Source organism: Pyrgilauda ruficollis, unplaced genomic scaffold (assembly GCF_017590135.1).
Source record: "Pyrgilauda ruficollis isolate IOZ18807 unplaced genomic scaffold, ASM1759013v1 scaffold163, whole genome shotgun sequence".
NCBI classification, from domain to species: domain Eukaryota; kingdom Metazoa; phylum Chordata; class Aves; order Passeriformes; family Passeridae; genus Pyrgilauda; species Pyrgilauda ruficollis.
This window is the reverse complement of record NW_024515098.1, coordinates 508,147-523,413: the sequence shown is the minus strand read 5'-3', so window position 1 is coordinate 523,413 and position 15,267 is coordinate 508,147. Positions and strand designations below refer to the sequence as shown.

General features: G+C 40.7%; 1 protein-coding gene across 9 annotated transcripts in view; it reads left to right on the top strand.

Moving 5' to 3' along the window:
• The window catches only part of ANO5 (anoctamin 5), a 58,971-nt gene extending 44,155 nt beyond the window's left edge, over positions 1-14,816 (top strand). For all 9 annotated transcript variants that reach the window (XM_041463259.1, XM_041463257.1, XM_041463255.1 and 6 more), the window contains 8 exons: positions 155-377; positions 2,716-2,885; positions 3,459-3,556; positions 6,140-6,270; positions 7,864-8,069; positions 8,906-9,087; positions 10,143-10,248; positions 11,071-14,816. In XM_041463259.1, the coding sequence (XP_041319193.1) occupies positions 155-377; positions 2,716-2,885; positions 3,459-3,556; positions 6,140-6,270; positions 7,864-8,069; positions 8,906-9,087; positions 10,143-10,248; positions 11,071-11,292 (1,338 nt within the window). In that variant the 3' untranslated portion in view covers positions 11,293-14,816. The remainder of the gene's footprint in view (positions 1-154; positions 378-2,715; positions 2,886-3,458; positions 3,557-6,139; positions 6,271-7,863; positions 8,070-8,905; positions 9,088-10,142; positions 10,249-11,070) is intronic.
• The last annotated feature ends 451 nt before the right edge of the window (positions 14,817-15,267 follow it).

The following is a 15,267-nucleotide window of genomic DNA, read 5'->3' as shown; positions in this document are numbered from 1 at the left end:
TTTGGTGCTGCTGAACTCATACCCACAAAGAATAAAATTTAAAAAATACAAGGCATGATGTTTTACATCTTGTTTTTAAAGCTGCATGCATATAGCTGTAGTGTATAGCTGTTCTAAGCTGGAAGTGTGTTTCAAATCTCCCTCCTTTCTGCAGGTGTCCTTGATCATAGCCAGCATGATAGCTGTCATCGTGTACCGCCTTGCAGTGTACGCTGCCTTCGCCAGCCTCATGGAGAACACTCAGACGCTGCAGCCCATCAGCGGCTTACTGACCCCTCAGCTGGCAACCTCTGTCACTGCCTCCTGCCTCAATTTTGTCATCATCATGATCCTGAATTTCTTCTATGAGAGAATAGCCATCTGGATTACTGATATGGGTGAGCAAGGGTGCTTGAAGGCAAAACTTGGAAGGAGTCATTGAAGATTCCGTTGCACACCGTCAGGGTGTTCCATGCTGTTGTTCTCAACTCAGGCACAGTGGGAGCTCTATAGCTTGCAGCAATGACTCAGGAGCATCCATGGCCATACTGAACATTTTCCCTGCATTTCAGTAGTTTTCATAGCCTAGTTTCTCCTCATATAATGCTTGTTTATATTAGGACTAGTCTACAGAGACAATCACAGACCTGAACATAGTCAAAAATCATCCTGAGTCACCAAAGCAAGATCAGACTGTCTTGAACTAGCAGTATTTCAATTAGAAATCCTGCAAATATATTTGGAAAAATAAATCACAGCTATCTTTACAAGAAAAAAAGACTAAATAATCATGACTCTTAGTCTGGGGGAAAAGATAGGATGGGATAGTACATTTTCTATGGTTTTTCCTTTAGCTCTGGCTGTACAGATTTGTAGTTACAAAGATGGAAGGCAGAGATTGAGCAGGATGAAAAGCTGTGTCCAAGATGTGTTATTGTGGCAGTAGCTATTGATAGCAGTATCCCTGCTCCAGAGCTGGAGGCCCAGAAAGAGTGCCTACTTTTGTAGTGTATTTCATGTTTGACTTCTGCTTGCATGCTGGAAATACTATTCCTGAGAGCCCTTCTTAGACATTTTTTTTTTTAATTTTATTTCATTTTATTTGTCCTTAATGGTTTGGTTTAGAAATAGAAGTCCCTGAAGGTGTTTAATAGAAAAAATAATTGCAGAATATATTCAGCTTGGGGAGGGAGCTGAAAATATTAGGTACTTGCAGTTTGTGAACTTGTCATAAAAACAGTTGGTTGATCTTTCTTTTTGTGAGATCTTGCAAGTCGAGTCAAGAGTTGAAAAGTGTTCCTTGCAGAATCTTAAAGGGATGTTGCATTTGGTTTATTTTGATTTACCATGGACCATCTCTGAGATCTGTATTGCTTATCTCTCTTGGCCAAATCAGACCAAACTGAAACAGAACTAGTAGTAACTAAAACTGCTCCTAACAAACACAGAAACAAAGAGAAAATCATAATTTTTTAAATCTTTTGAGGAGCAAGAATTGTAAGCATGAAGGCTCAGCAGTGTTATTTTGCTGATTTGCAGGTGTGGATGAATAATTTCTCAAGTGGGAGCACTACCTGGGGCTGTGTGTTACTGGGGGAGCATAACAATGCACAATGGTGTCAGGAGGACTGCTGCCCTCCTCGGCTGGCCTGGGCTGTCAGAAGTGTCTGCCCAGACTTTATTCACTCTTGAGCTCCTTGAAATGGTTAGGCCAGATTTGGTGTTCAGACAAGCAGATAGCTTGCCTCTGGTGCTCTGAACGTTGTGTGCCTCACATCAATATTTTAACAACTCACTGAAAATAAAAATATTTTGGGGAGCTGCAAGCTAGGCGGACTGCTTCACCTGAGAGCTGCCCCTCTGTCCTACACTCTGATGTCAGGTTCCCAGTAAACACCTCATGTTCTTCTGGCAAACTTGCACCAAGCTTGGAAACAGCTTTATCAGTTATAAGAAACAACTTTAAAATAAGGCAGAAAAGTTCACCACGTCTGCCAGGTCCTCACCAATTCAGATGGACTTGAATGTTTGTGGTATATTTTCTTATGCTACTTCCCAACTTGAATTGGTTATATGTTATCATTTAACAGGACATTTGACAATAATATGCTTAGGGCTTCCTGCTGCCTTCAAAAATGTAAATGTGATAGACAATGAGCAGCAAAAGGCAGCAAAACCCTAAGCAAAGGTTTGGTGATGTACAGTAGCTCCAAGATGCCCCTATTCTTCTGCCCCTTATGAGCCTCATCTTTCAGAGGCACATGGGCCATGCAGTTTCTGCTGATTTTCATGATATGCACATACAGTATGTTGGGAAAAAAATATTGTAACATACTTCTCTACCACAAAGAAAGAAAATAAACTTGTGTTGCCAACAGTGAAATCTTCATACTACAGGAGATCCTTCTAGTTACTGTTTCAGATTCATCTCAGATCTCCTAAAATAGTTTTAACATTTGGGGATGGACAAGTGCTAATGACAGGACAAAGAAGGGGAAATTAAATTTTATAGAGGTTTTAAATATGAATTTCCTTTGCCTGCCTGCATCAAACGTTGCATTGTAAAGTAAGGGTGGGATGTCTGAAAGCAGAAACTTCATCTGCGGAGTGTTTGTAGGTGTTCTTTTCTTTTTTTTTTTTTCTCTTTACAGTCACTGTGCATGATGAATATTTGTGAATCTGCATCCTTATAAAGGGAATAAAAGAACATAAAATTATTGTTTTCTGGTTTCACAGAGATCCCCAGAACTCATATGGAGTATGAGAACAGGCTCACTATGAAAATGTTTTTGTTCCAGTTTGTCAACTACTATTCATCCTGCTTCTATGTTGCCTTCTTCAAAGGGAAGTTTGTTGGTTACCCAGGTGCCTACACGTACATGTTTAATCGCTGGCGAAATGAAGAGGTAAGATTTTCTTAATTTCTGAATTCAGTCTGCACAGTTGTAAATTTCCAGTTGCACGTTTGATCTGATCTGAGCTGGACCTCAGCTGGCTATCCGAAAGGTGATGCTTCCAATGACTTCCTGCTGTTGCTAGTCAGGGCAACACCCGCAGTGAGAATCTGTCAGTCACAAGAGTGAAAAATCATAAAGCTTTTCTTGGTCCCAGTTCTGAAATACCAGGGGGTCTCACCATGGGTCTTAAAAAAAAAAATCTGGTGCTGAGAGCTCATTGAGTGAAAAAGATTCACCTTGTTGGGGCTGAGTGGTGTGCGCTGCACACAGATCCTGCTGAAGCATCTCTGAATTTCTCTGTCTTCATATGGTTGCTATGTTTTGGTGTGTGTTTTGTCTCACACTTGAAACACTTAAAGCCCTTCCTGAGAGAGTGGCTTAGCTGGCAGTCCACGTGGAAATTAAGTATTCTTCTTACAAGTTTTAAGATCTCTTTTCTTGCATTTATACAGTAGTAGAATATAGTTTATCTGGGTGATACCCATTTTTCATGTCCACTGACACTCCGTTTGTCTCCACCAGTGCGATCCTGCAGGCTGTTTGATAGAACTGACGACACAGCTCACCATAGTCATGGCTGGCAAACAGATCTGGGGAAATATCCAAGAGGCTATTGTTCCGTAAGTTCTCTCTGACACTGAGGTGCCCATCTCATAGCCAGAGGAAATTCTTGGGAGGAGTGATTGCCATGTGAGGAAGATAAGAATTCTGTAAATTAAGCACAAATTCTGACACTTATTTCACAAAGGTTTTTAGTCTCTTTTGTGAAAGCCATGTTTGTAAAAGCATGTTGTATTAAGAAGCTTGCTCAGATAAGGGGAGGGACTATGTTAGAGCTGTTGTTTGCAAATAAAGATGGGCTGGTGGGAGATGTGGTGGTTTGAGGCTGCTTGGGGCACAGTGATCATGAAATTATATAGTTCTCAATATTTGGGGAAGTCAGGAAGAACACCAATAAGACTTTTACATTGGACTTACAGAGGGCAGACTTTGGCCTGTTTAGGAGACTTATTCCTTGGGAAGCAGCCCTTAAAAACAAAGGGATAGCATGCCCACCTTCCAGGAAAGGTGGGCATGCTTCAAAACAGAGATCTTGCGGGCACAGGAACAGTCTGTCCCTGTGTGCTGAAAGACAAGTTGATGAGGCAAGCGTCCAGCCAGGATGGGCAACGAGGTTTTGAAGGAACTTAGGAATGAAAGGAGGATGTATCATCTGGAAGTCAGGAAGAACACCAATAAGACTTTTACATTGGACTTACAGAGGGCAGACTTTGGCCTGTTTAGGAGACTTATTCCTTGGGAAGCAGCCCTTAAAAACAAAGGGATAGCATGCCCACCTTCCAGGAAAGGTGGGCATGCTTCAAAACAGAGATCTTGCGGGCACAGGAACAGTCTGTCCCTGTGTGCTGAAAGACAAGTTGATGAGGCAAGCGTCCAGCCAGGATGGGCAACGAGGTTTTGAAGGAACTTAGGAATGAAAGGAGGATGTATCATCTTTGGAAGGAGGGTAGGTCTCTCAGGAAGTATTTATGGGGGTCACTAGGGCATGTAAGAAAAATTATGGAGGCCAAAGCTCAGTTCGATCTAAATTTGGCAACATTTGTAAAGGATAATAAAAAATGTTTTTACAAATATATTAATGGCAAAAGGAAGGGTAAGAACAAACTTTGTTCTCTACTGGATACAGGAGGGAACTTTAAAACTGCAGATGAGGAGAAGGTGAAGGTGCTTAACACCTTCTTTGCCTCAGTTTTTAGTGAGAAGACGACTTGCCTTCAGGACAGCTGTCCTCCTGGGTTGGTAGATGGTGTCAGGGAGCAGAGTGGTCCCCCATTATCCAAGAGGAGGCAGTCAGAGAACTGCTGAGCTGCTTGGATGTTGGTAAATCCATGGGACCAGATGGGATCCATCCCAGTGTTGGAGAAATGAGGGAGCTGGCAGATGAGCTTGTGAAGCCACTCTCCATCACTTATCAGCAGTGCTGGCTCACTGGGGAGGTTCCAGATGACTGGAAGCTGGCCAGTGTGACAACCATTCACAAAAAGGAGGAGGATCCTGGTAATTCTAGACCAGTCAGCCTGGCCTCAGTACCCAGTAAGGTGATGGAACAGTTTATACTGAGTGTCATCACCCAGCACTCACAGCATGGCCAGGGTATCAGACCCAGCCAGCAGGGGTTTAGGAGTCCTGCATGCTGTTTGACCAACGTGATCTCTTTTTATGACCAGGTGGATGCGGAGGCTTTGCAGAGATACCTGAACAATTGGATGGATGGGCAGAGTCCAGTGGGATGAAGTTTAATGAGTCCAAGTGCCCAGTCCTGCATTTTGGCCACAATAACCCCCTGCAATGCTCTGTGCTGGGGACAGTGTCCATCAGGACAGAGCCCAGGCAGAAAGGGACCTGGGGGTCACAGCCAACTGAACACGAGCCAGCAGTGTGCCCTGGTGGCCAGGAAGGCCATCCTGGCCTGGATCAGGAATGGTGTGGCCAGCAGGAGCAGGGAGGTCATTCTTCCCCTGTACTTGGCACTGGTGAGGCCACACCTTGAGTGCTGTGTCCAGTTCTGGCCCCTCAGTTTGGGAAGGACGCTGACACGCTGGAGCACATCCAGAGGAGGCAACGAGGCTGGAGAGGGGCTGGGAACACAAACCCTGAGAGGAACGACTGAGGGAGCTGGGGGTGTTCAGAAAAGGAGACTCAGGGGTGACCTTATCACTCTGCAACTTCCTGAAAGGTGACTGTGGTCAGGTGGGGATTGGTCTCTTTCTCCAAGCAGCAGCTGACAGAACAAGAGGACACAGTCTCAAGCTGCACCAGGGGAAATACAGGTTGGATATTAGGGAAAAGTTTTTTACAGAAAGGGTGATAAAGTTCTGGAATTGTGTGCCAGGGGAGATGGTGGAGTTACCATCCCTGGATGTGTTTAACGAAGCCTGGATGTGGCACTGGGTGCCAGGGTTTAGTTGAGGTGTTTAGGACATGGGTTGGACTCGATGGTCTTGAAGGCCAGTCATTCTGTGATTCTGACTTCACAGAATATTCTGACTTGGAAGAGACCCACAAGGATCGAGTCCAGCTCTCAGATGAATGATCTGTACAGGGACTAAACCCACAAGCTTGGTGTTATTAGCACCATGCTCTAACCAAGTGAGCCAGTCTGATCTGCTTCTCTCATTGTTAACATTTTTCTGTATATACAGCTGGATTTGTAACTGGTGGGGTCGTCGGAAAGCCAGAAATAATCCTGAAAATTTATACAGTCGTTGGGAGCAAGACCATGATCTGCAGACATTTGGAGCCTTAGGCCTGTTCTATGAATATTTAGAAATGGGTAAGTTTAAAATTACACGTTTGGAATTGAGGACAGGACACCTTGTACTGACACTTCCAAAAGAACATTTTCTCGATTAATTGTTGTGGGTTGATGCCACCACTTTCATCTGCATAGCAGGATGATTAACTGCTGGGAATCATTAAATAGGTCAGCCCAATTTAAAAAAAAAAAAAGCTGTCTTTGCATCTTGAGCTGCTGGGAATTTTGCAGAAACACTGCAAAGACTTTTTGTTTTCCTCATTTGAATGGGGAACATTATTCTCAGTGCAGCCAGCTGCCTCTGTGTCTGTTCTTTCCTTGTTCCAAAGCATATTCTTAGCTGATGTCAGTGGAAATTTTAAGTATGGGATGAGTGCCAAACGTGCAGTAAGGATGGGTACTGCAGGCATGAGATCTAGAAGTGGCTAGAGGAGAATCCCTGCAGCTTTAGTCTTGCACTGCTCGGTGCTTCCCTTCAGTCCGACAGACCAGCAGAGGGAGTGTGCTCAAGGGAATACGGGTTTTCAAAGGTAATGTGAGCATGTCACTTTATAGCAGTAGTTTACAAAACCTGAGAAACTGAAACCAAAACTGAAGCCAAGCTAAATCCAAAGGATACTTTAAAGAAATTAGTATATGCTTATTACAAGGATACATTTTGTTGAAAAATGAACCTTTGTATTGTTTTTTTTTCTGCAGAAATAGTTTGAAGTGTTCTAGAGATGCATAATGGTATTATCACTTTAATTTGATACTGGGCTGTGGTCTTGTGAAACTAATACACTCAGAATACACTGTTGCCAGTCATGTCCTTGCTCTTCCAGAATCAGAACTATGCTCCAGCATTGTCCAAGGGCTGCTAAGCTAGCAGGAATTTTGTTGCTTATCTGAGGTGAACAGCTTACCACTGAAATCATGGAAGACTGAATGACTGGTGTAGGGGAATTTATTTTATATACTACCTAAACCAGAAGAAATGTTCTATTTCCTTTTTCCTTATAGTGGCAGTATTGGCTGTGTACTGAGGATTATCACATTTTGTACTGAGATACTTAATTTTGGTAACAACTCATTTGTATATTCTGTTTGCAGTTCTTAAACTAATGTCAGCACTCCCCAGTGGAATTATTGCATATAGAATTGTTATGAATATTTGGATTAAATCAATAATAATAAGTGGAGATAAGGTTGTGAGGTGTGTAGCTGATAAGTAAAAGGAGGGCAAGATGATACAAACTGCAAGAGAACAAAACTGGCCTGATAACAATTGAGAAATTTGATGGATGAATACATCCCAATTCCCCAGCAGTTACACTCCATTCATATGAGAACTGCAGCACCCTGAAAGGATTGGTATCCAGCGCTGCTGGCAGCATCATTTCACAGGATCCAAGTGCCCATTTATTTCTGTGGATGCTGCTGAATGGCAGCCTGAAGAAACTGGAGAAGTCTTGGGACTGGGGCTGGTTGTCACTTAGCTCAGGCCAGGGCTGAGGATGACTTGTGCAGCCTGACAGAAGATTTCCATTCGTCTGCTAGTGGTAGACCCCCGTCACTCAGAGGATACTTCTGCAAGGGCAGATTTTGACACATTTTTCTTCTCTCTTGCAGTCATTCAGTTTGGATTCATTACTCTCTTTGTGGCATCCTTTCCCCTGGCTCCCCTTCTTGCTCTGATGAATAATATCCTGGAGATTCGTGTAGACTCCTGGAAACTGACCACTCAGTACAGAAGACCTGTGGCTGCGAAAGCACATAGCATAGGAGTGTGGCAGGAAATCCTCAACGGGATGGCCATCCTGTCTGTTGTCACCAATGTAAGCATGTTAATACTTACTTACTTAGGTATGTGATGCATTAGCTGGGAAATCTCAAGTTGGAGAACCAAAACCCCTGCGCTGTGCTACATCAACACTGATTCTTCTGTGTAATCAAAATGTGAAGAATTAAAAACTTTTTCTCCTTCATCAACACTATATCATGTTAACCTACAGAGATACCATCAAACCATTTCAGTGGTTTGGTTTGTCCATATGTTAGCAGTGTGCAGCTCTCGATCCGCATTTTATTGTCCGTAGCCTTTCTTTCAGTTGTCCATGTTTTCCAGCCTTTTGGAATGGTGTCAGCCAGTATGAAGCTTAGTCTGATGAAGCACACTGATTGCTCAGAGGGAACTGTAGGGGACAGGAAAGGTGGATGAATCCTGTGGGTTCAGATGCATTTTTGTCCTTGTTGCTGTGTGGCCTGTTCTGTGGGAATTTTGCTCTGCTCCTGGATGCCCCTATGGGACCAGTGGCTCCAAGTATTTTTTATAAACTGGTAACTAAATGCTATGCCAGTATTTCATTGGAAACATACTGTAAAGGAGCCTACTGAGCACAAAAGATTCCTGTTTTTAGTGTGTCTCAGGCAACAAACCCACTGCCATAGTAGCATGATATCTCAGCACCTTAAGTATCTCAAGCTTCCAGGAAAAATGTGCTGAGGCTGCAGTCAACATCTTTTACCAAGGTGAAGTGCTCCAATCATGCTTCTCACACTTTCTTAAAAGATTCTGGGTAATGCCAGAGTCACAGAACCACAACACCTTTGTAAATCTGCTTACAATTTTTGTGTGCCATTTTCCTTATTTCTTTCTCCAATTTCTTTTCAGGCTTTCATTGTTGCATTCACGTCAGATATGATTCCTCGTTTAGTTTACTACTATGCTTATTCTGAAAATGAAGACTCGCCAATGTCTGGATACATAAACAACAGTTTGTCAGTGTTTCTAATCTCAGATTTTCCTGAGAGAAATGAACCTAAAGAGAATCCAGAGAATTTTGTCATATGCAGGTTGGTGTCACTTTGTATAGAATACAGCATAAAAAATCAGCTAAGATCTAAGTTGTCCATTAGAAAATAAGTTATGTCATTCTCATCATTCTAAAGTGTGAGAGGCAATATTTACACTATTGATAAGGTAATGGTTGAGATGGTAAAAAATCAAGCCAATAACAAAAACGGTCACCTCAAAAAAAATCACCACTAAAAGTCTCATTGCTAACTTGCATCTTGCTTTTTCTTCATTGGATTTTTTGTTTACTTAATTACACTATTGATTTTTGAGTGAGGAAGGAGATTTATGTCCCTGAAGTTGCAAACTTCAGCCTATATGTTCAAAGATTTTTAAGCTGAATAAGTGGACAAGAAAGCAGAATAAAGGAGATGTTTAGATCCCAAAGCTGAAAATGAGATATGGTATTTAAAATCAATTCTTATTTTGCTTTATCGGACCAAAAATCAGACCTATCTGCTTTCATTTAAAAAGTAGTCCTTTCTTGCCAGCGGAAGCATTGGAGATTCTAGAATAATTGCAAAAGAACTTTGGAAATGGTAAAATGAAAGTGTTGATTGGATGAAAAAATCTCAAAGCAAACAAAAAGCCCCCCAGACCAACCACCCCCGCACTTTTGGAAACAGCTGCATTTGTTTGGTGGTGTAGAACATGCACTCAAGTCTGTGCTTTCATGAAACCTGCATCTGTCCAGTCCATAATCTGCTCATGGGTGTCACATTTATTCAATACATGTCCATTACCCTGCGATACATCCCATCATCCTGTCCTGTATTATTTGATCATTGCCTGAAAAACAAGTAACCTGTGTACCAAATTTCACGTCACGCATCCTCATCTCTGCTCTGTTGCTGTGTGTGTGAGGGTGTTCAAGCAAACACAAAGGTAGAAACAAATTGAGAAGCAACCTTTTTCTGCAAAAGGAAACAGACCATTTAAAACAAGAAAAGGTTCCTTAAGTGACAACTGTACTTGCTTGTAAGTGTCACTAAGCTTGTTATCTGTCCCAGGCTGAATGTGACATTTCACCTTTGCATGTCTGTCATTGCTACAGGTACAGAGACTATCGATATCCTCCAGATCATGAGAGGAAATACTTACACACTATGCAGTTCTGGCACATTCTTGCTGCAAAACTGGCCTTTATAATTATTATGGAGGTATGTTCCCTACAAAATTTCCTTCTGACATTGGTAACTTGTGATTTGTCTAGATAGTTACTAATGCTACAGAAAATAGAATTGCTAGGAGTATAAAATAATTTGTTCCCTAGGTAATACCAAGTACTCGTGTCCTAAAAGATTACTGTTACTGGGCCTTTTGACTTCAGTGAGCTGACCTCAGAGTAGGAAAAGTGAAAATGGCTGAGGAGACTGCAAATGTTGATCAAAATAATCAGAAAAATAAAAAAGGTCCTTATGCCAATGTAAGAGATGAAAGCCACCACTTCCACTCCTCTTGCTTTCATTAAGGAGCTATATGTGAGATGACTGTGTTCAAAATCCAGACAGCATTTTGCAGTGATGTATAGTGGTTAAAAACAGCTAAATCAATAGTTTGGATAACTGGCACATCAGCATTAAGCCACTGCTTTGCAAGTTATGAAGGGAAAAGGGAGGTGCTCATCTCATCACTTTTCCTGCTGTGTTTCATCAGCTCTCAATAGCTAAGTGTTATCAGCACAGCTGTGTGAACTTTCTAACAAACCACACAGGAGTTAAAAAGTGATGGTTGAGATTCAGGCCCTGACACTTTCCTCTTGGCTTTGCTAAGTCATTAATGGTTTGGAATTAAAATTTCTGCATAAGAAGATGGGTTTTAATCATCATGCACATCTTAGATACACATTAATTTGGTGTGTATTATTCCAGCACAGCCAAATAAAATGTATTTTATTGTGAACAAAAAGTGACCTATTTGGTATCAAATAAAACAAGAGGTGCTTCTTTTGGTAATGAGTTGTTTTTCTGGGTTTTTTTTAGCATGTTGTATTCATCGTCAAATTCTTTGTAGCGTGGATGATCCCTGATGTTCCTGCAGATGTGAAAGCCAAAATAAAACGTGAAAAGTATTTAACACAAAAGATCCTACATGAGTATGAACTTGAAAAACTGAAGGAGAGACTGTGCCAAGGTGATAAACGAGCCACAGAAAAAGAGTTCATCGCCACGGAAGGGAGAATGGAGCTATCCAGAGCAATGTAACCAAAAAACCCAGCTGTTTTGGGATTTAGCTTGTTCTGGCTTTTTTATCTGTGGTTTGCTCAGTATGCATCATGTTGAAAGCTGTAGGAGAGTTCAACCCTTCTCTTTCAGTCCAAAGATTTTAGAGTTTTCTTTAAAAGTTTTACTCAGCTTTCAAAGTTTAGGAAATCTACTGAACTGTATGATTTCTGCACTGGTTTTTATTTACCCATGACTTTGAATAGTAAATATAATCTTGTAATCCTAGAATTTGAACTCCTGGTATAGGGACTGTTAACCTCAAAGGGCTCACAGGACATGACAAGGTCATTTACCACCAAGCCCTCTCCCTGTTGCTAATTGCAACATTCCAGGCTGTATCCCAGCTGCCTGAAAAGGATACCACAAAGGACCACTGCTGTGGAAAATGCTGAAAATTATTATTTTTATTATGTGGTGATTTAATAGAACACTGCTGATACAAGGATTAAGGTTTGGGGCTTTTTTTAATATTCACTATGTCTTATGAAACATTGGTTTGAACTTCTATACATTTTGTAGAAGGAATTGATTTTTAAAGTTATATTTGCTTAATTCCACTTGGAATTATTTATAGGCACAAAATTCAGTTAATACAGTAGTGAAGGGAATAAAAAAAATAGTGAAGGGAAAAAAAGCCATAATTTATTTTCATAAAGGTACAGTTTATGGAAGAGTTTACTCTCTGCATGCAGATATTGTGGAATCACCTAATTGCAGTGGGTTTTGAAAATATGTGATTTGGAGAATAACAGTTATTTAATTTCTCCTTCTCAAAAACTACCATTGGAAGATTGTTTGACTTTTTTTTTTGGCCAAAGCTGCTTGTTTATTTATTTCTTTGTTTGGATTCTCAATGAATGCCAGCAAAGGGCTAAAGCTGTCTGTCTGTCTGTCCTCAATGCATGCTATGGAGTGTGCCTGCACTCCATGGCAGTGGGTTGGGAGCTGGACCGCCATACCAGCTGATTTAGCTGAATGGTTTGGTCTTGGATTTTTATCCAAAAGATTTTAAGCATGCCAGATAATGTATGTTTATGCTGTTATTTTCCTTATACATAGTATTCTGAGGCTTGGGGGTTGTGCTGTTGAGGGTTTTCTTCTCCCTTTGAATCTTTGGGAAGGATTTTTTAATTTTTTTTTTTTTGTTAGGAGGCTTTTCTACAAAGTTACTGAGTTTATAAATATATGATAACTATTGTGCAAAGTAGCTTCCAGCTGTTTAAGAATGTGTCCCCATTTTCTAGTTTGAAGCAGGTAGGCATTTTTGTGATTTTGCTGTATATTTAAAACATATCAACGCTTCCATGCTTAGTGCCTTGTTTCTTTGCATTTGGCAAGAAGTGTGAAAATGATCTCTGCAGGGCAGTGCCTATTTCCAAAATGTGCTTGCAGGCATTAGCGTACTGTGGACGTGCATTCAGAGCTGTTCAGTGTTAGGAAACCATGCCTGCCTTTGCCCACTTCTGTTTCAGTGCCATGTGGACTGCTGGAGAGCAGTTCATGCCCAGACTGCAGACGATTGTAACGCCACATTATTGAGTTCTCTCATGCTGAATACACAAGGTGGACAAGATTAGAAAATTTTGCTCTATTTGCACTTTGAAAGTTATACTTCCTTGCAAGTATACTCATAAAAAATGAGATTTGTATTCCATATCAGCTGAATAATGTACTGTTTACTGGTACCACAACTCAGTGTATTTTGTTTTAGCAAACCTCGCCTGTGTCTTGGAGTACTTGGCGAGTAACCTTAATGTTGTAACGGTTTTAAATCCATGTCCTGAGTGGAGCTGTTGTTATTAGCAAAAGGATTAAGTGCCTACCTCGAGCACACATCACACAGTTTGGCTGCCAGTCAAGGAGCTGATGCCTATGTACATTTCTCATTACTGTAAGTTATTCACCTTCAGTCTCTAAGATTGCTTGATCAATCAAGCATGTTGGCAGTTTATGTTCATGATGAACTGATCGTGTTCTTGAATATTCATATATATTTGAAGCAATGGATCTGTTGGAGGAATGCTTGTGTAAATAAATCAGCTCTGCTGCTTAATGTGTAAGCCAAAGAAGAGTATCAACTATCAGTCGTAATCACATATCAAACACCACAGTTTGCACAATGAAAGCACTGTGCTGCATCTTGCACATATACTGTTAATTAAACTGCTTAATTTAGATGTTGTGGGTTTGTTACTGTTTGCAGTGCAGACAGATGCTTCAAACAGAAAGGTGATGAGATGCAAAAGGATATTTCTGTGCAAAATGTACAACCCTGACTGAAGCTGAAAGCAGATTTGAAATTCAGCGTTAGATGCACTATTTCTGCTTATGGAAGATCAGTTTCTTCAAGTAATAAAGTGTCCTAATATACTACCCTTTAAAAGATATCAGCCAGATAGGTGTGCTGTGAATGAACAATGCTGTTTAAGAGCAAGATGGAGGAAAATAAGGAAATGCATGTGTTTGGGATACAGCATTAATAAGGCAGACCCTGACTTTGAGTTGATTTTTTTGACTCCTACTTTGTGCTTCTTACAAACTTATTTTTTAAGATCACTTGCTATTTAATGCAGTACAGATGTTTTGTATATGTTGTATCATGCAGTAGAAAGTGGAAAAACCCCTGGGATCAGTTTATTTAGAAAGAAATGTGCATCTTAAAAACAAGTCATTACACTTCGTAGCATTACTTCTTCATATACAGAAACTGTTGAAAAGAGAATCTGTTGTCATACTAAAAGCTAATATCACATAAAAAATTAGTCTTGACACCTTTTTCCATAATAGTTTGCCTTTACTTGCCATTAAGCAGTATTTTGACTAAAGGTGTCAGTATGGTTGGGTTTATAATGGTTCACAGAAGTTTCCTGAAGAGTTCTTGACAAGTGAGAAAAGTAAGGAAGGCCTGGTCAGTTTGGAGATGTGCTGATTCTTACTGTCAGAATAATCTATTTTTATGTGATTCAGTATCTAAAAGTGTCCTTTAACCAAAGTGAATAAAGGTCTGTGTTGCAATTACTGTAATTTAAGCAACAATAGATTGCCTTGTTAGAATTAGCTACACAAAACAAAATTGACCTTTCAGATGTAAAACAGTCAGGGATTTTTTTCTTTTTTGCAATTAAAATTTAGGTTGTTTACCTTGGGAAGGTTTAGTGTGGTATGTTCTAAGCAAAGGACTGCAAAAGAAGAGTGCTACTACGAGACACTATCATATTTTTTCCTAGAATTTTTTTTACGATGCTTTTACTTTTTTATGTAGTGCTGTCAGTTCGAGGCAACAGAATGGAGTGAAAATAGATGGAGTTTCTGACTATTCTACATGTACCACTTGTTTGACTTGTACTGTCGTGTAATCTGAGTGGCGTTTTTGTCTGCTATGTATGTTGCTGATATATATGATACACTAATGTCAGAATACATTTTTTTATTATTCTGCTAACATTTAATATGCACATTTAATAAGATCTGAATCTAGCAAATAAAGCTGTGTTCATTTTTAATGTGCTGTCCTCTTGTGTGTGAAAATTCCAAGAACTGAGAGAGGAAGTACTAAAAGTCCAACACCTGGAGCACCTCCTGGAAGAGAATATCCGTACAGATTTCTGCAGCTCACGTGTGTTGTGTTCATACAGATCCATTTTCAGCCAGGCTGCTTTTCCCTGCCTTATCTGGATCCAGTTTTCGTTCCTGCAGTGCCAGGACCTGAGGTGACTGCTCCAGTTCTCAGTCACACATGGTTTCCACACGCAGCACAAGTGGTTCACATGCACGTGCTTTCAATAGCTTGAGTACATGTACTGGGAAAGATGGCAGGGCTGGAGCTTTCCCGAGGGACTGCTCAAGCCTTACAACACATATTTCAATCCTTCTTAAAAGTCACTTCTGGGACCAGTGAAGGGCTTTGGATTAATCTGGCTTGAGGTTTCTGACATCCCAATAGATGATTTTATC